Source organism: Bufo bufo, chromosome 6 (assembly GCF_905171765.1).
Source record: "Bufo bufo chromosome 6, aBufBuf1.1, whole genome shotgun sequence".
Classification (NCBI taxonomy): Eukaryota; Metazoa; Chordata; class Amphibia; order Anura; family Bufonidae; genus Bufo; species Bufo bufo.
In genome coordinates, this window is record NC_053394.1 from 352600048 (window position 1) to 352619827 (window position 19780).

Genomic DNA, 19780 nt, shown 5'->3' on the forward strand with positions numbered 1-19780 from the left:
AGGTTCCCAGGTTGGTTATGGAGACAACTGGCCAGGCCATCTTGGTTAAAGCAAAATATAGTCTCTCTTTCACAGAGTGGATGATGGGTGTCACAGAGCAAATACAGTTCTTGAGTATATCACAGAGTAGACTTTTCCTAAAGGCTGCATATAGGGGATAGCTACTATATAGCCTTCTCTGAGTCTTTTTCTATAAGTAAAGGCAATTGACCAAAGGTATGCAATTTCTCCTAATATTTATTTGCAATGCCCAACTGTGGGGTGTGCACTATAACATTAACTTTTTATCAGCGAACCGTATTACAGTATGGCATTAACCCTTTTAGCAGTGAAACACCATGTCACTGCAGATGGACGTATGTGTAGCTATTAAACATTACTTTTGTTTCTTCTGGTGGTAGTGAAGCAGCGAAATATGGAACCAGTAAGGAAATTACAAAATATAGTCAAGTATACAATGCAATTTTTTGGACATGTAACATTCAGTCCTTTACTCAGTATTCTGGTGTCTAACTTGCAGGACAGTAGGGAATATGAGTACTTGGTTGCTGCCCTCTGCCTCTTGTAAAGGGTGTCATTCCAATAGGTATATTACTGTTGCAATGCTATAATATAATATGGAGGTCAACCAAAGAAGAATATAGCTTTGTTATGTAGCTAATCCAGTAACTTTTACAAGGTCAATTAAATCTTGCTTATTCAGTGACTGAAATTTCCCTAGAACCTGGGATTGGCACTTTATGGACAAGCAGAGACTTGGTAAGGTGTAGCAAACACTTTTTGTGTCCTATTTATACACTAAGAAAAATTCTGCTTTGAAAGAGAGGTCACATTGTATCAAATAACCCCCACCCCATCCTCATGCCCTCACTTTTATGTGTCCATCATCATCCTAACCTCATCACCCTTCATGACAGTATGGGATTTCCACCAGCAGCGCAGGAAGCGACAGTAGGAGTTCTCATTCATTGTTTTTTCCATCCTGCATGATCTGTTGGAGCACGGTGTCCAGGGCCATTATGAAAAGTTAGGAACCATTTGTCAGACCAATGTCTGCTTTTTAAGGCAAGTTTGTTTGTTTTTAAGCCCAGATATAAAACACTACTGCAAACAAAAACTCTGAGTGACGTTGACAAGTCAATTTCATACGTAATGTACAAATAGGAGTAATATCAAGGCTTTCAGTACTGGTAGTTTGTCCAGCCCATTCACAGCAACTCAATCTATGGTCCCAATTAGGACTCCTCAAATATTCTGAAAAAAGTTCAACCCAGCTGTGCTGCAGAACTTGTGAAGGTCAATGTCATAATGTTTTTGACCGGAACCTTCTCACAATATAATGCCATTAAGAGAAGAGGAGGTGCATATGTACTGTCAAGGGGGGAGAAATTTTTCCTGAAGTTTACACTCTTGAAATGGACCAAGAGTAGGTCTAACAGAAATATCAACTACTTGCTGCAGCTGTATCTGGGCACAGCACATGCTACAGTGAAGAAGATTTGGGGCACGCGTAGTGCATTGATGAAGATGAGGCAAGTACAACTTGCTTCACACCGGGAGATATGGATTCAGCCCAGAAGAGGTGACAGGAACGGCAGTTCCCAGATGACTGTTGGGGGAGAAATTAGCATGCGGATGATTATAACTTTGTTTTCTACCCAATACAATGCAATACAGTTTATCTAAAAGCATAATGATAAAAAGCTATTACAGATCAGATTCAGAACAATGTAGTGGTTGCGGTTAAAAGGTTGTTCAGGATTTTACCATTGATGGCCCATCCTCCACATAGGCCATCAGTATCTGATTGGTGTGGGTCCAACACCCTGCACCTCTGCCAAACAGCTGTTTAGCTGTAGCATCCGAAGTCAGTGCTAGAATTGTACAGCTCCATCCATTGTATAGTAGACGGATCTGGAAAGTGCAGTGCTGCTCTCATCGAAGTGAGCTGCAGTTACAAGATTGACATGGGTGCAGGGTGTCAGACCCTCATCAATCAGATATTGATGGCCTATCCTGATGATAGGCTATAGTAAAATCCTTGACAACCCCTTTAAAGAGGTGTAAAATAACTGGCAGGTTCCCTTTAAGAAAGGTTTAGGTATCGTTCTTGTAAAACAGAATTTAGAAGGTTACTAGTATTAAAGAATTTTCCTACTAACAAAACTTCTTGTGAATAGGAGATAAGGGTCTCATCGCTGGGGGTCTTATCACTGGGACCACCAGCAACCATGAAAATAGAGGACCCGGAGACCTTTAAGATACTGGAGCAGTGGTGTGAATGAGTGACCAATGCTCCATTTACTTCCATGGGACTGCCAGTGATAGTGTCGAGCAGTAAAGTTATTCTTGCCCTCAAAGTATGTTACCGGTAATCATTTTTTTAAAATTTCACAGACGTTGGAGAACCGCTTTGGGGGCCACCAGCAGGCCGTGAGTGTAGCAGGGTCCTGATAATCACAGCATCATGTCCTCAGGTCAACTATTTGTACAAGCTTTTAGGCTCCAAATTTTCCAAGCTTGATTTATAACCTGAGATATAAAGTTCTTTATACATAAAAGCAAGAACATAAACATAATATAAAAGCAGTAACCAAGACTTGGTGAGAAAGACAGGCTTTTAGGGTGTGATCGCTCTGCTGCAAGTTACATATTCAAGCACAATTGGCTCTCTGTGTTTATCCTATCCATTGAAAGGTTGGAAGGGGGAAGTGACAGGATACTTCCCTAGTCCCCACCCTTATTGTACAGTTATCATAGGAAGACCGAGCAGCATCTGGTCACTGATAAGGGATTTTATTATTGTGGGATTGACACGAAGGCCAAAACTTCCCTATCTATAGACATTTACAGCTGCATAGCAAACAGACGAAGGGATTCTGAGCGCACAGCTCTAACAGATGTGTTTTGGGTTTGCATATCAAATAGGTACTAAAGCCAAGAAAAAAAAGCACAGGCCTAGCTATATGGGGTACAAATGTCCCTGTGCCGCATAGGAAGACACCAGTCTTACAAATGGCAAATAATAGATGGGAAGTCATTAAGCCAAGAACTTTCAAATAACTCTTTTGAAGGATTACAGATAAGAGAATTGTCATAAGGGCGTGGATGTAAAGAATCCTGAATGTTTTGTAATGAAAAAAATTAAAATGGAAAAACTTTTTGGGTTCACAACACATCATACAGTTCTACTTCATCTCATGTAAATAAGAGAAACACATGACCAGACATCAATAAACGCCAAGGAACACATTTGTACTTTTAGATCCCAATACATTTCATTTGAGCATTTGTTTTATTCCTGCAGCTGTCGCTACAACCCATGTGTACATACGTGCTCAACAGAGATATATGAGGGAAACTGTATTTTTGACCCTTGGGCTACTGCACATAGTATACTCATAGATTTTTCTAGAGCTTGAAAAGTTCATAAAAGGTGGTCAAACACTTCAGATCGCTCAAACAGCTGACAGCTATTTCTCCTGACTACACCATAAACCACCATGTCTTTTGCATGGGGAGAGGGGAATATACCAATGCTGGACCGCTGTGGCAGAAGCTTATCTCCCAAGGGAACAAAGGATTGGTCCTGTTCCAATCCAGCACATAATGCCATCCTCCGGTTGGCCCAGGCTCTGATACCATAGTGGGCACCAAAGGTACAAAAAATAAAAAAAAACAGTTGAAGCTACCTTTGGAGACCATAATTTGCCACTATGGTCTATTTCTTTAAATCAAAATCTATTAGACTTTATTGATAATATGGAGTTTGGACCCCAAGAATAATTTCCTCTTGTGGGCGCCAGGAACCCCAGTCCAACCCTGTCTACTGTGTATGGTCATCACTACCTACCTTTTGATTTCTCTCATTTGTGTATTGTGCTTATCAAAGGTTTTTTTTCTGAGACTTAGGTATTAATCATCTATCCTTCATTAATATATGTTGTCCAAATCAGACTGGTGGGGAATCGACACTCAGCACCCCCACCTATCAGCTCAGCTTCCATTCATGTGAATGAGAAGCATACCGCAGCACGACAAGTACACTTGGAAGGAACCTTGTGCTTCTGGCTCCGTTGGCTGTACAGGTTCAGGCGCCGGCAGCTGCCAGGAACAGTTGATCGGTGGGGTGGCAGGTGTCAGACCCCCACCAATCTGAAAAAGATGACCTATCCTCCTGGGGAAAAAAACCTTTAACAAGATCTGCAATATCTTATACCTCCTATGCAAATGTTCATCAAGCCCAAAGTACAATAGATATTTTGATAACCCATCTGAGCCAGCAATTACTACTAACCCTATTCTGTGTTATTATGGCTCTTCTCTGGCATTTGGTATGTCAAACTGTAAGCCAAAAAACTGGGCAGAACAATTAGTGTTCTCAAGAAGATGTTTCTGAAAGAACAGGAACCATTGTGCAATGTCAGGCGCCTGCAGCTGAGGAGCGGTAAAAAAATTGATTGCCTCTTGTAGACCATGAGACATCGTTATAAGATTATTATGGATTTTCTACATAGTTTCCAAATCATGTACTTCTAATAGAGCATGCACTGTTCATTCTGCTGCAGTTTTGATGCTTGCTTGCTCGCAAATGGTACATTTAGATTTTCAGTGCAGCATGAGTATTTCAGTTGGCTGACATATCAATCACCGTACAGTCTCTGAAGTATAAATTGATTAAAGATGTCCAGATAGAAAGATCTGATGGGGCGATCATTAAAAATGTTGTGTTATTTATCAGGTCTTTCTATTTATGTTCCTCATTATAATGATTTATCTACAGAATCTACATATAAAAGGTTGGGCTCTTACTATATGGGCCACCTGTCACGATAGGGAGTGGGAGGAAATTCCCCACTGAACACTGATGGGAAGCAGGAACACAAACTAGGCCTGGACTCCACGGAAAGGGAGCAGGGCACCTCCTAATGCCACCCTCATCCTAGCCCTGACTCCTATCCATATGAGCGTACCTAGATGGTAGGAAGGCTCATACACCGGAACCTCTGACCCTGAATTGCCCTGATAATCCCTAGAAATAATGTCAGGAAGTAGAGACAACCTGTTCTTCCACTGGAATAGATGTAAGGAAAGGGTAAGACAGTGAAAAGCAACTGGATCAGCAGGTAAGAACCCAGAACAACTAGCACTTGCCTGCCGCAGCAACAGGAAGGAAAACCAACACATCAGTAACTGCCTGGACCCCCATGCAGACAGGGTGCATGGCGGCCCTAGGCAGAGCTGCTCACGGACTTGTTGTTCCCCCTCCGGGGAATCCTGGAGCCCTCTCACCGAAGGCACAGACAGACAGGGGAATGTTTAGCATCCATGCAGGATCGTACACACCAAAACAGACCAGACATGGAACAACAACTAGACATAGAACACAAACCCTGAACGTAAACCACACCATACATAGAAACCGGTAAGGTAGGAAGACATGGTAAAAACAGGGTGTCTCACTAGGTGGCCCTCAATAACTGGGCAGATGGAATACCCAGGACAGGAGCATAGCTCCAGCACCAACAGAAGCTGGAGGACAACTAAACTCCAGGCTACCAGCCACAGGCAATATAAGCACCTTGTGACCACAAACAGACAGGCAGTTAACCCCACAAACACCAGACAGGGAAGGGAAACAAACCTTAAAGGAGAAGTGTACACACATGCTGCCTAAGCTACACGTTGCCCCAGGCAACCAGCATGCACAGCAAACGTGTCCCGGCAAGCAACACAGAGACCGAGACACAGCCATGACACCACCATAACTATAAGGACATCCTTTAGATGCCAAGAAACCAAAGAAATGGGAGATAGGCCTTCAAGAAATGTTGTCTGCTAAAGTGCCATATACAATGCATTCGGAAAGTCTTCAGACCCTTTCACTTTTTTCACATTTTGTTATGTGCAGCCTTGTGCTAAAATAGTTTTCCCCGTTATTCTGCACTCAATGCCCCAAATGAAATCTGTGCTAATTTATTAAAATGGAAAAACTAAATAAAATCTTGCATTGACATAAGTCTTCAGACCCTTTACTCAGGATTCAGTTGAAGCATCTTCGGCAGCAATTACAGCCTCCAGTCTTCTTGGGTATTATGCCACACCAGATTTGCATAACCTGATTTGGGGATTTTCTACCATTTTTCTCAGCAGATCCTCTCAAGATCTGTCAGGTTGTACAGTATGAGGACTTTCAGTGGACAGACATTTTCAGGTCCCTCCAGAGATGTTTAATTGGGTTCAATTCAGGATCTGATCTCTCTGCAACTGCTACATCCTTTCCACTTAAATTGACAGGGCCAGCCAGTGAAAACATCATCACGTCTGGTGCTTTCATTCAAAGTGCAGAGGGTGTAGCAGTTGCAGAGAGAGCAGAGCCTTTAGGTGTAACAGCAACGCCTCTGTTGCTCCTAGATCCACATTTGTATATCTTAAAACCTCATTATTCTCAGTTTTATAGGTACAAATCTGCTGACAGATGCCCTTTAAAAACATTGACACACTAGTAGTGGGGGATTTAAAAGCCAAGGTTTGATATTTTTATCCATACATACGAACAGGACCTATGTCCGTTCCACATTCCCAATATAAATTTTAATCTAGACCCAAGCACCAGTTGGATGTGCCTTGAAGACACGTTCATCTTACCTCTCTGTTCCGGCAATTAACAACATTAATCAGTTTGCAATTACATTGATCAATAGGTATACCTATGTGTTCAGCATATGGATCTCATTTACTTCATGACTGACCTGGCAATGCGACCCAAAGATGTGTTCTCTACGTTTCATAATACGTTTTCCAACAACTCACCATGCTGCCCCCAAAATTTGCTCCGTCCTTAACTTAACAGATTTTTTTATTGCATTTGGCCTTGTGTCCCTTTTTTTTTTGTCCTGGATATAGATTTGCTGATGTTGGATTTTTCTTTAACTGTTTCCTGACCGCTTTGGTGAATGAATAGGAGTATAGATCAGAGTGTTACATCTGGGCGTAGGATGTGGTTAGTCTTTGTCAGCAGAAGAGAAGCAAAATGAAAATGCTAATTCTTCTACTGCTTGGTGGAGACTGCGAACTTCAGGCCAACCAGTAGAAAAGTAGTTAAGTCACATTTCCTCTGATCCATAATCTCTTGGTAATTAACAGAAATGGACTTGCTTACAGTATGTATGACTAGTTAACACAAGGTGAGTACCCTGCTGTTTCTCATAGTTCTGGTGGAGAGACATTTTCTGTTAAAGAGGTGATAATTCTTGAGGTAAACCATGACATAGCCTTACAGGTCTATCCAGCAATACAGTTCTTCTTCTAGGCATATACATCACCGGGGTTGTCTAACTGGGACAGCACCTTTTTAGTGTGAAGTGGGTCCCTATTCATCAAGGGCCTGGATTCTGAAACCCCAGCAATCAACCAGATAAGTTGTAGACAGCCATACATTGCCCTTGTAGTGGTGGTAAATGATTGACCATCGAAGAAATACATGGACTCGAAGGTCCGCCAGAGTTAGACCTGCAAATACTTGAGGGTCTACAGTATGTGTATGTATGGGTGTAGAATAAGAAGTAATCCAAAGTGCATATTTAGTAATGTTAGTAATGTTAAGTCTATTAACACCACGTGCATAAAAACTATGGGAATACCTTAACCGCATAAAAAGTGCATTTTTGAACCCCTTTGCAGTTTATTGCTGCATTGCAGTGGGACACTGCAATAGTAAGCTCAATTTAAGCATGAGAGTTTGATAAAAAGTTTTAAAAACTTCTTCATAAATACAGCTTGGAAGAAATAATGCTCTATGTAGACTGTCTTTCTGTGTTGGGTATTTACAAGCTGAATTTCATGCTAGATCCTGGGGTAGAGTCATCAAAACTGGTGTAAAGGAAAACTGCCCCTAGCAACCAATCAGAATCCACCTTTCATTTTTCAGAGCTCATTTGGAAAAATTAAAGGTAGAATCTGGTTGCTATGGTCAACTAAGCCAGTTTTCCTTTACACCAGTTTTGATAAATATACCTCCTTGTTTGTAGACCACTAACCCAGCTGGAAGGGATTATTCCACAAAACAAGTGACTTTTGGAAGTATATGAGCCAATGTGGAGTGTGCTTTGTATAAATGGATAGAGATGAGTTATTAATCTAAAAGCTGGGCTAATGGTGAAGTTGGCGCGAATCTTGCCGATGTATCCTGCAGCATGATTCTTCTGTTCCTAATTATGAGTCAGTCTCTATGTTTGTATATTACCAGATGTTATTTATTAACGGAAATTTCATATAAATTGAACATTGATTTTTCTATTATTCTTAGCACTGAAGAGGTCTTTTGAGGTTGAGGAGGTCGACCAATCTCCGAACCCCTCTGTCCAACCACGTAGAACCCCAAACCCACTGCTAAGAGGTGCAGCCGCACAGAAATTTCAGGACCAAAGCGCTAGGAATGAGCCACACTTGAGACATGCAGAAATTGGTGGTCAGAGGTCCCCTAAATCGTCACTAAGACGTTTTGAGTTGTCTGGATCCCGGCACCCAGAACCTATGTCAAGGCGAACAGAGATTTCCATTGACATCTCATCAAAGCAGGTGGAAAATTCTGCCCCAGCAATGTCAAGGTTTGGTTTGAAGAGGGCTGAACTGTCTGGACATAAACCACCAGAACCCATACCAAGAAGAGCAGAGATCTCTCTGGGAAAGCCTCATGATCTCCGTGGAGAGTCCCCAAATTCGAAAATACCTGAATTGAACCAAAGAAAAGTAGAAGAATCCAATGCTAAACGAATTGAGATCCAGGTGCCTAAATCTCCAGAAGTCCCTCCAGTCAAGCAGATTGAAAACTCCATTCCAACATCCACTGTGCTTCACCATCAAGAACCGAAACCACAACCTGTCCAGGTAGAGGTTCAGCAAAGAACCCCTGAGGGTAAGTGATCTCTGCTTCAACCCAAGGTTATTGATTTAGATCTTCCATCTTTATTTTTGTTGTAATTTATGGTGCAAGATGTTTTAAGAATAACATAGGTGCAATGTGTATGAAAAGAGGCAATACAGGTGTGATACAAGAAGTATCTGAAGGTAAAGCAGGATCATTAGAGGACTACTGGAAGGAGTGTCCTGTAGCATTTATTCAAGGGCTAGTTGTTGATATCATTTGACTTTAGACCCATTGGCACTTTTGTTGGCGCAGTATAAGCAGCATGTGATTCTTCCATAGAGGTTCCATCATTTTACTTGATCTTTCTACGATACCTTAGGACATCAAAGCAAGGCTCATTGTGTTGCAGCTACATTGCACCTCATCGGTGGATATAACGCATTTTCTGGCTCAGGAACGGACATGCAAGAACAGTATAAGATCCCTTGTTCTTGATTAACTTAGCATAAAGTTATGCCTCTGTAATAATCCAGAAGTAACTGCAAGCTATGAAATCCATTAGCTCTATTCCTTACATGGAATCAAGAAGGAAGTAGGTCCTCTAACCTACTAGACCAGAGGCCAGGAACCTTTGGCACTCCAGCTGTTGTGAAACTACAGTTCCCAACAGACTCCATTCACTTCTTTAGGAGCTCTAGGAAGAGCAGAGCAAGTGTGCATTCTGCAAGTAGTAGTTTCCCAACAGCTGGAGTGTGGGAGGTTGCCTAGCCCTGTACTACAGCCTTGTATAACTCCAAAGGTTGCATTTGTTCCAGAATGTGATGGTTCTGAATTTCTTACTTTTGGCCATCCACAAAAGATAAAGATCTGGCTTGAATTGGTTTCGCCACATGGCTTATTCCCTTTCTTCCCATTGAAATGAGCATGCATGCTCGTTTATGGTGGAATTGGGAGAAATACCTCTTTGGGGAATTAGCTGACATTTAAGCCATGTTTATGGCCAGTGGCGGTATTTACCACCATGCAAACCAGGCAATTGTGTGGTGACCCACTTTTCAGTGGGCCCCCGAGGTGAGGACACAGATACAGTTGTGGACATGCAGGGAACTGCCTCTATGAACAAAAAATGCTGGCGCAGTACATGACGTCACTTCGTCACTGACAGAGAGAAGTTATGTATACACCCCAGGCGCAGAAGTCTGGGAGTGTCTGAGAGCATTGAACTGTCGCGGCCCACCAATTAAAATACAGTTGGGTGCAGAAGGAGAAGGGTCCGGCAGCAGTTGGGTGCAGAGGGTCATGCGCTGTGAGTGACTGTGTCTGTAGGAAAAGACTACGCAGCAGAAAGAAGCACAATGTGGACTCCGAATGTGAATAATGCAACACAATAGTGACTGCGCAGACAGGGATGTAATCTACTAAAGGCTAGAGCTATGATGTCACATGGCCTCTCTAACAAAATATTTAACTGAAAATACATGAAATAATGCTGATAAAAGTGTGTCTGTGGGTTAATAATATGATACATTACTAAGACACCAGTGACCTCCCTATAAAACTGTTTGCATAGACACATAGCTGTGGTTCACCTGATTAAAACGCCGGTCCAAGGCTCTATTCTAGTGTTGAGCGAATCGAAGTGACTTCAATCAAAATTTCATGATAAATTTGATTCGCCGCAAAGCCGAATTTCCTCGTGCTTCATGTTAGCGAATCGATTTTACCTGAAATAGCGTAAAAAATCTAATAAAAAAATCATACTTCATCCATGTGGTCGCGACGGGCCGGGCACCACAATCTTGCTTGAAGATCTTGCACGAAATTCCGTGTGCGGTGATGTATAACGTCACCATGCCGGCCGCGCAAGATTTTGCACCAAATATTGATGGCCCATCGCGAGCAAATAGATGTTAAGTATGTTTTTTTTGTTTTTTACGCTATTTCAGCTAATAACTCTGTTATTATGAACTCGGCATCTCAGGGGTACAATGACGGAGGGCGGCGCAATCGCCGCTCCCTACCATTGCACCCACTACTTACAAAGAAATGCGCTTTGTGACAAAGTAATTTGTCAAGAAGCTAATTTTTTTGTAAAATTTGGAAAAGCAGCTGAATGGAATTTTGAAATACTTGGCTCATCTCTACTCCATTCCAATATGCAGTTCAGGAGTTTAGTGCAATGAGGGCGTTAATATTGCTCTTGTTGCACACAACCTCCGTTCCTTTCTGCAGCCAGCCCTTCACTCGCTGTTTTGCCCCTGCTTGGTCTTGTCAATCCAAGCAGCCAGGAAAGGGATGGCCACAGAAAGGAAAAGAGCTTGGGTGAAACATGAGCAACAGCGACTCCCTCATTGCACTAAAGGCCTAATTTGCATGTTAAGAAAAAGCATTTTAGCTTGGGAACTGCACCTTGGATCAACAAAGGCAAATGCGCTTTTAATCACATGAACCACAGCTATGCAAACAGTTTGATAGGGAGGTCGCTGGTGACAGATTCTCTGTAAGTATAGTATATTATGCTATTACTTCACAGACCTGGTTTTATTGGCATGATATCATGTATTATTATTGGATATAATGCTATAGAAAAAATGTTTTTGATTAGGACCCCCAGATAAAACATTGCTTGGGGCCCCAGTATATGGCTAGCATTAGAGTATCATAATCTGGCAATGTGGGCTTTGAACCACAAAGGTTGTCTCCCCAAGGTTTAGGGTAATGCAGCAGCATGATAGTACTACCGGATATATTATAGCAAAAAAAGAAAAAAAAATCTTTTGTACTGTTTGCATTATGGTGATAGATGTAAAATTTAACGTGACCCTCCTGAAGCTCTAACATTTGATGCATTTATTTTCTTTCTATGTAAAACTTGACACCAGGTTTTTGCTGTTTTTGTTTTTTTTGTGCATGTGGCGCCAGACTGATTAATGCTACAGCCTCCCATCTGCCATCCTTTGACTCCATGGCCAGTTGAAGCCGTACTTGCTCTACAATATTGATGATATCATAATGTCATTGTGGCCTTTCCCCTTTTTTATTAAATGCTTGCATTGATTTCGGAGAGACGAGGTTAGACTCCAGTCTCCCGTGTGGCGCATGAATTTCATTTTCCATATGATATGAACGATGTCGAGTTGATTTTCTGCCGAGCTAAAGTTTTAAAATCTCATTTCTGTTCAGTACAGCAAAGTGGGTTCAAGTCCTGGACGGATATTTTACATTTTAGTCGCTCTTTGCACATATTGCATCATATGATTAATGAATAACCTTTAAAGAATGCCCTGTGTCCAGGCTTCCAAAATGGTCTCATTGTTCCGATGACTTGTCACATGACTCTTACTGGTTTCCAGTAACATATAGAGCTCATGATCCCAAAGAAATGGGTCACTGATAGACAGAAAGTGTTTTTTTTTTTACTTTTCTACGTTACTTAAGTACTTCTTCCTCTATAGTTTTCTAGAGTTTATAAAACAGCTGAAGGTTTCAAAGGTGTGGACTAAAAATGGAAAATAACAGTGTTTTTATAAGGGAGGGGACAAAACTAAGATTTTTCGAGGTGGTAGCACAATCAATATATTACCCATGCCGTATGAGGGGTTATACTTCGTACAGGACGTCAATGTTTCATCACTAAAGGTCTAATCTGGGGAACCCCCCTCACAAAAAACAAATGTGCCAAGGAGCCTACAGTGTACATCATGTACAACTGCACATATGAGACATTGCATGCAGGGACGGGTTGCCGCCTGCTGTTGCTTCTATTCTCTGGTTTTTGGGGCAAAATGCCCTCTAGTCAAAAGTTAATAGATTATCCTATGAGATAACAATCTGAAATTGTTGTAAAGGGGTTATCCCATCTGGGACATTTATGGCATATTGCTAGGATATGACACAAATGTCAAATAGTGGTGGCTCTGGGACCTGTTCCTATCTCAAGAACGAGGCCCTGGAGTGAATGGAGAGCAGATCGCACATGTACTGTACAGCATCTTCTTCATTCACTGCTATGGACAGGGGTGAACTGGCCATGGACCCTACAGGGAAGTTTCCCGATGGACCAATCCCCAGGAGGCCACCAAAGCTCTCCTCATGGCCCCCGGCTGGGTACATAATGATCTAATGCTCTCTCAGCATTAATTAATGCTGATTAATGTTGATGGTTCCTTTGCCCCTCGCCGGCATCCACAATTGCCCTCCTGAATTCAACTACATCTTCGTCCTCAGGACAGTAATACAGCTGTGTACTGTGATGCGGGTGTCAATACTTTATCCTGCACTGTGGTATTTGGTTCTGATGGGGCGGTATCTTGTGCCCTGCCTACTTTTGTTGCCCTGTCTTCTGTCAATCCGGATATGCCTACGACATGGGGTCACTTTTAGTTTTTTTTGCAGGACCACTTTAAGTTCCCAATCCGCCCCTGGCTATGGGACTTAAATAAATTGCGCTTAGCTATTTTCTGACACACGGCAGTCTCACCGGTCAACTGTTATCGGCAGGCGCCAGCATCAGACACTAAACAGTAGATGTAGTTGGAGGCAGAAGACCATTTTCAGCTCCCATTCAAGTGAAGGTATCCATTGAAAGGCAGCAAGCGTAGATCTTAAAAACCATAAAGGACTTCTACACAAGGTATGTTAGAAAATTACATAGCTTTTCATTCGACAATGAGAAACCAGAATACCCCATAATAAGGGTAAAGTTTTGTGTCAAGTGTTCAGTGGATGAATAGCGCTCATTACTGCCTACAGGTATAATCAGGCATCAGAGTCGGGTTACGTAGGCTTTTTTTTGTAGTAAAGGGGTTGTTACATCTCGCCACTTCCATGGGAAGTTGGGACTAAGCACTGACCAAAGTTGGCTGGGCTTCAGAAAAAGCGCAAAACAAGACGCTACACTGCTTCCATAACTGGAAGTTACAGAAGCCGCGTAGCTTGTTGTGCTATGCTCTATGCAGAGCTCCCATTCACTACAATGGGAGTTACGGAAAGAGCAAAGAGCTGGGCATTTCCATAAACTCGATCTCAATCTGTGCTACAAAATGACTAAAAGTCATGTACAATGAAAATTAAAAAACGATGCAAAACAAGCTCATACTTTACTTATTCAAAGATTTGTTAGGAAATATCATCATCATTTTGGGGGGTTGCAGAATTTGATTTCCAATTCATTGTCCAGACACAGTCATTTCCCTTATTTCTTTTCTACTGAACTCCAACTAAACAGTAAAACGCATGCACAGCTAGGAAAAAGTTTGTTGAAGAATATTGGCTTTGATTGCCAAATGAGCTACGACTAAGGGACTAAGGGGGAGGGGGTGCGCAGGGACGTCTGACCTAGTGAGTCATGAAACATACCCAGTGATCTGGGAATTCTGTTGTCCTGGGAGGAGATTGGAAACTGGCTTTATTCTACAAATGAAAACCCTTTCCTGGCCAACTCTGGCCTCAGCGCATCTTGTCACACGACTTTTTATTGTCTGATTTAGCAGATTTTAGTGGAGTGGAAACGTTATCGGGTAATAACAGCTTTACCGTCCTTGTTTTGATAACTTTGAAATCAGCAGTAGGAATATTAGATATTGGAGACGTGGCTGGATGCTTCTCTGTACCTCACCGAGCCAACCTGCCCTCGCCCGGTTACATTTTGGCAATTAATTTTCATACTGCAATCTATCTCTTACTTCTTTCGAACATACATTTGGTATATCAGTAAGACATGGAGGAGACACGGGTAGAAGGTGGTATAACTGCAGGAGCAGACCAACCAGGAAAATAACCAGCTCTGCATAATGATCAGATATTATAATCAAGACTATTTGTAAAAGGTGCGTAAAGGGCAGATTTTTACCTATGAACCAGGCTGACCTGCTGCATCCTCTCCACTTTGATTGACAGGACCATGCGGTGTAATCATCACACCTGGCCCTGTTAATCAAAGTAAAGAGGGCGTGGGAGTTGCAGAGAGGGCAGAGCCTCTAGGTGCAACGGCAACACCCCCATTGCTCCTAGAGGCTAATTTGCATATATTAAAACATTATTTTTCTCAGCAGTGCGGGCACATATGAACATGGAACCAACACAGATTCAGCTGCCAAGCGCACATGTAACAGGTCAACCAGTTTCTTAGGTACAAATCTGCTGACAGATGTCCTTTAACTTTTTTAGATTGATAGGAGCAAGTAAAAATGGCTGTGAAGATGGACCTCCAAGGATAACATTTCTCTGTTCAACCGACACATTTCACTGTAGTCCTACACAAACATGCTTCATATACCATGCATGTTTAATTCACTCTGGTGGCCTATCTCCAATGGAAAGAGTTCAGACATGCTGAAATCCAACATGTCAGATCCTTCTTTTCCCAGCACATGCCACTGGTAGAGAGTCAGGAGGCCCCCCCTTACACATAAGATCTTCAACCAATGCTACCAAAACTATGGGGGTCATTTGTTAAGACCGGTGTTTTAGACGCCGGTCTTAATAACTCCTATATCTGGCAGTGGATCCGCTGAAGTTATGAAGAAGTCTCTTAGCTGTCTTACATTTAGGGTCCATTCACACGTCCGTAAGTCTTCTGCGGATCCGCAAAACACGGACACTGCCAATGTGCAATCCGCAATTTGCGGACCGCACATTGCCGGCACTATAATAGAAAACGCCTAATCTTGTCCACAAGTGCGGAGAAGAATAGGACATGTTCTATTTTTTTGCGGAAACAGAACCACGGATGCCGAAGTGCGGATCCGCAAATGCGAATGCGGACAGCACATTCCGGCCCCATTGAAAATGAATAGGTCTGCACCCGTTCCACTAAATTGCGGAACGGATGCGGAACCATTTTGCGGACGTGTGAATGGACCCTTAGACCAATTTATTGGCCTAAAACAGGCATAGAAAATGATGAGTGAGATGGGCATGTCAGCCCGTCCCCTTCACTGCCCACTTTTTTAGACCTGGCGTGAGCGGGGAAAAGTCGCAGATTGTGGCGCAAATAACCTTTGTCCATGATAGCACAATACCTTTAAGTAATGTTATTTTCTGTAACAAAGTTTGACAATCATAGAAAACTAGGGAGAATGGTACATTTCGGAGAATGGTACTCACTGGTCAACATCATCAAAGTCGGCCATAGGCTACATGCACACGACGTTCCGTTTTTTGCAGTCCGCAAACTGCGGATTCGCAAAAAACGAAAGCCATCCGTGCGCCTTCCGCAATTTGCGGAATGGAATGGGTGGCCCATTGAAGAAATGCCTATTCTTCTTCTAAGAATAGGACATGCTATATTTTTTTTGCGGGGCCACGGAACACGGAGTGCTGTCCGCATCTTTTGCGGCCCCATTGAAGTGAATGGGTCCGCACCCGAGCCGCAAAAAATGCAGCTCGGAGGCGGACCACAACAACGGTCGTGTGCATGAGGCCATACACATATGAGAAGCATCAGCTAGAATGCGACCAGTCGTTCATGGGATCGTTGATCCCACCAGCAATGTGACAGACAAAACCGGCCAATCAGGAAGCCAGGTAAAAAAAAAGAAACAATGGGCTTGCGCAAAGTAGCCAATGAATATCTAGATTCGGCAGATCAGGCATAACACGTAGATTCAGCCGACCATGCAGATTATATTTTTGATCTGTCATTGTCCATAAACTTTTAAACAATGGCGGACCAAAATGGCCTAAAACGGCCATTATGGCCGCCTGTTATGTTATGTATGGGCAGCTTTAGTCTTCTGTTTTCGCTCGTATTTTCTGTAAATGATTTCCTACTTACGCTAATGGGATCTTAAATGTTGTGTGATGCACAAGTGCTCAAGTGGTTAAGTCCTGATCTCCGAGCCTGGCCAGCTGTCTATGAACGTGGTGCTCACTGACAGCAGAAGGACTTGTCCCACTCTCTCCATTAGTAAGAGCCAGTGGGAAAGGAAGGATCTAATCTCTGGCGTCTCGTGGGGGCCTGCTGATCCTGCAGACGTTTGTTTAGGATTTGGGGGGAATGATCCTTAAGCTCAGGATGCAGCCCGGCAGCTGCTTGGATGGCAAGGATGAGGAGGTGAAGTTGTGATATAACGGGGGGCAGGACAGCTGCTTTGGATAGGGCTAATTAAATGCCAACAGCTGCCCCAGACGTTGATTTATATTCAGCATTAAACATGATTAAACTGTGAAATATCCTCGGTGCACAAGCCATCATTCTTCACTGTTCTCAGAACTACATCTTGGCCCAAAGATATTTTTGGAACGTTTTTTCCATGGGCACATACAGTATTATTCTATCTGTAGTGGAATTCATCTCTACAGTAGGATCAGGATAAGAACCAGAACTCTGTCTTCAATGTTTGACGTGACAGCAGAAAGCAGATGTGTATAATGGAGTCGTTTCGTAACTCCCCCCACTGCAGAAATCAATCTTCTGTGCAATTCTCTTAGGCCTCAAAAAAAATAAAAAATATCTGGGCATGGGAAAATGATCCTTATCCCCCCCAAAAATCTACTATTGCGGAAGGAACAGGAGGTTCCATAGTAGAGGTGAGCAAATCAATTCTAACAATTTAAAATCAGCTTTCTGGGGCATCGTGGGGCCTGGCGTCTCTGCTCAAAAGGCACCACTGCTCCCCTTTGTAGGACAGGGACAGACATCTTTCCTGGCCCTGTCAATCTGGCTCTGGCACCGTTGCTCCCAGTATTGGCAAAAGTGCAGAAGATCTGCTTCTGCTACCAACTGCTCATGTGTCGCTTAAAGGGAACCTGTCACCAGTTTTATGGTGTCCTAACTAAGGCCAACATAAATAAGTGACTGATTCTCTTAGCAAAATGCTGGGTCACTTTCTTTAATTGACCCAGGAAATCTGCCAACATCTTGTATTGAAAAGCTCCAGCTGATAATGATGAGTCCTGAATATTCATGAGCTCCTGACTCTCCCCGCCTACCGGCTGCTGATTGACAGTTATTTTCCATATGAATCAGCAGCAGGTAGGCAGGGGAGTGGCTATAGCTCTGAATTAAAAAAACGCTGGACTCACTGACATCACGCTGGACTCAAATCAGCTCATTAGCATGAGGCATGTGGCATCTTTGTGTGTATATTATGAGGTAACCATCTGTCACACCAGTAAGTGAATACATCTAAGGTACTTTTTAGTAGTTAATGATTGTATATAATTAGTTAGATTATATTCAAATATCCACATGACAGGTTCCCTTTAAGTCTGGGCGCACCCAGAAGTGGAGCCGTTAGTGGTCCATGCACAGTCGGTATCTGCGCTACTCATATAGCAGCAGCAATTCCTTTGCGTTTGCGCCAATACTCGGAGCAACGGACCTAGTGTGAGATTGACAGGGACGAGCAAGATTTCTGGGCCTGTTCATCAAGTGGAAGGGGGCAGTCTTTTAAGCAGAGGGGTAGCCCCTCAGTATTCCAAAAGGCTGATTTTGAACAAATTTGTTTTGTGACAGTGTGAGTTATCGACAAATTATGTGATATGACATCACTACTGGAGAGGGGATCCCCATCATTTTTGCCAAGAGGCCTCCACCAACCTCATGAGCAAGACAATAGTATTTTAGCTGGACAACATTTTAAGTAAAGTTATATTTATAAGAATATTGTAAAGAAATAGAAGAATCAATACTCACCCCTACCAAATGATCGCTGCTGCCATTCCAATCCTTACTGGGTCTCCGCTGGTCTCCAAATGTCATGAGATGTCTGCTCAGCCAATCAGTGGCCCAGGAAGGTCATTCTGTGGCCAGTGTACATATATATATTTTTATAAGCTGTATTAAAAATGTTAAGTTTCGATAGTTAGGCCCCTTGCAGATAAGCGTGTCCAGAATAGGTCCGGATGCGTTGCGAATGTGTTCAGTGAAAAATGTGCGATTTCGCAGGCAAAGTCATTCGGTTTTGCCTGCGATTGCGTTCAGTTGTTCAATTTTTATCGCGCAGGTGCAATGCGATTTAATGCGTTTTGCACACGCGTACATCTCTTTAGAAACCATTCGTAAAAAAAACGCATTGCATCCGCATTTGCTTGCGTATGCTTGCGATTTTCACGCAGCCCCATTCACTTCTATGAGGCCAGCGTTGTGTTAAAAATCGCTGAATATAGAACATGCTGCGATTTTCACGCAGCCCCATTCACTTCTATGAGGTCAGCGTTGCGTGAAAATCTCCGGATATAGAACATGCTGCGATTTTCACGCAACGCACAAGTGATGTGTGAAAACCAACGCACATGTACATAGCCCCATAGAAAATGAACGGGGCCAGATTCCGTGCGGGCGCGATGCGTTCGCATCACGCATTGCACCCGCGCGGAATACTCGCTCGTATGCAAGAGGCCTTAGGGGACATGTAGCGGAGGAGGTAGCTCCATGCCACTTTTATGGCCATCAGGACACCAGTGGGCAGTTTTGCAAATTTTCCAAAAAGGGTCACTATCAGAGAACACATGAATACATGATCATATATTAAAAGACAACTAAACCATTTCTACATTTGTAGATGTTTGCATCACAGCAAGACCACAAAAATCAAGAGGCATTTACTTTACAATATTCGTAAGCCACTGAGGCTCTATCAGACTTTGGTAATGTTGGTTTGGTTGTAGTTAACGGGGTTCTCCAGGAATGATTTAAAATGGTCTCCAGCAACTTATCCTAAATATGAACAGGACTCTGCTTAGAGGGGTGAGGAGGGAGTGAGAGCTTCACTATGCCCCACACACTGCTCTACAATAGATAGTTATGATGTAATGCTGCCTGTGGTATGTCTTCATGGCTGAGCAGCCTGACAGGAACACTCACCAATATGTAGTATATGCATGGGTTAAAGCAGGCATGCTCAACCTGCGGCCCCCCAGTTGTTGCAAAACTACAACTCCCAGCATGCCCGAACAGCCTACAGC

At 42.9% G+C, this 19780-nt stretch overlaps 1 protein-coding gene across 4 annotated transcripts in view; it reads left to right on the forward strand.

Moving 5' to 3' along the window:
- The window catches only part of SEPTIN9 (septin 9), a 205303-nt gene that overhangs the window by 100613 nt on the left and 84910 nt on the right, over positions 1–19780 (forward strand). For all 4 annotated transcript variants that reach the window (XM_040438735.1, XM_040438737.1, XM_040438736.1 and 1 more), the window contains one exon: positions 8309–8917. In XM_040438735.1, the coding sequence (XP_040294669.1) occupies positions 8309–8917 (609 nt within the window). The remainder of the gene's footprint in view (positions 1–8308; positions 8918–19780) is intronic.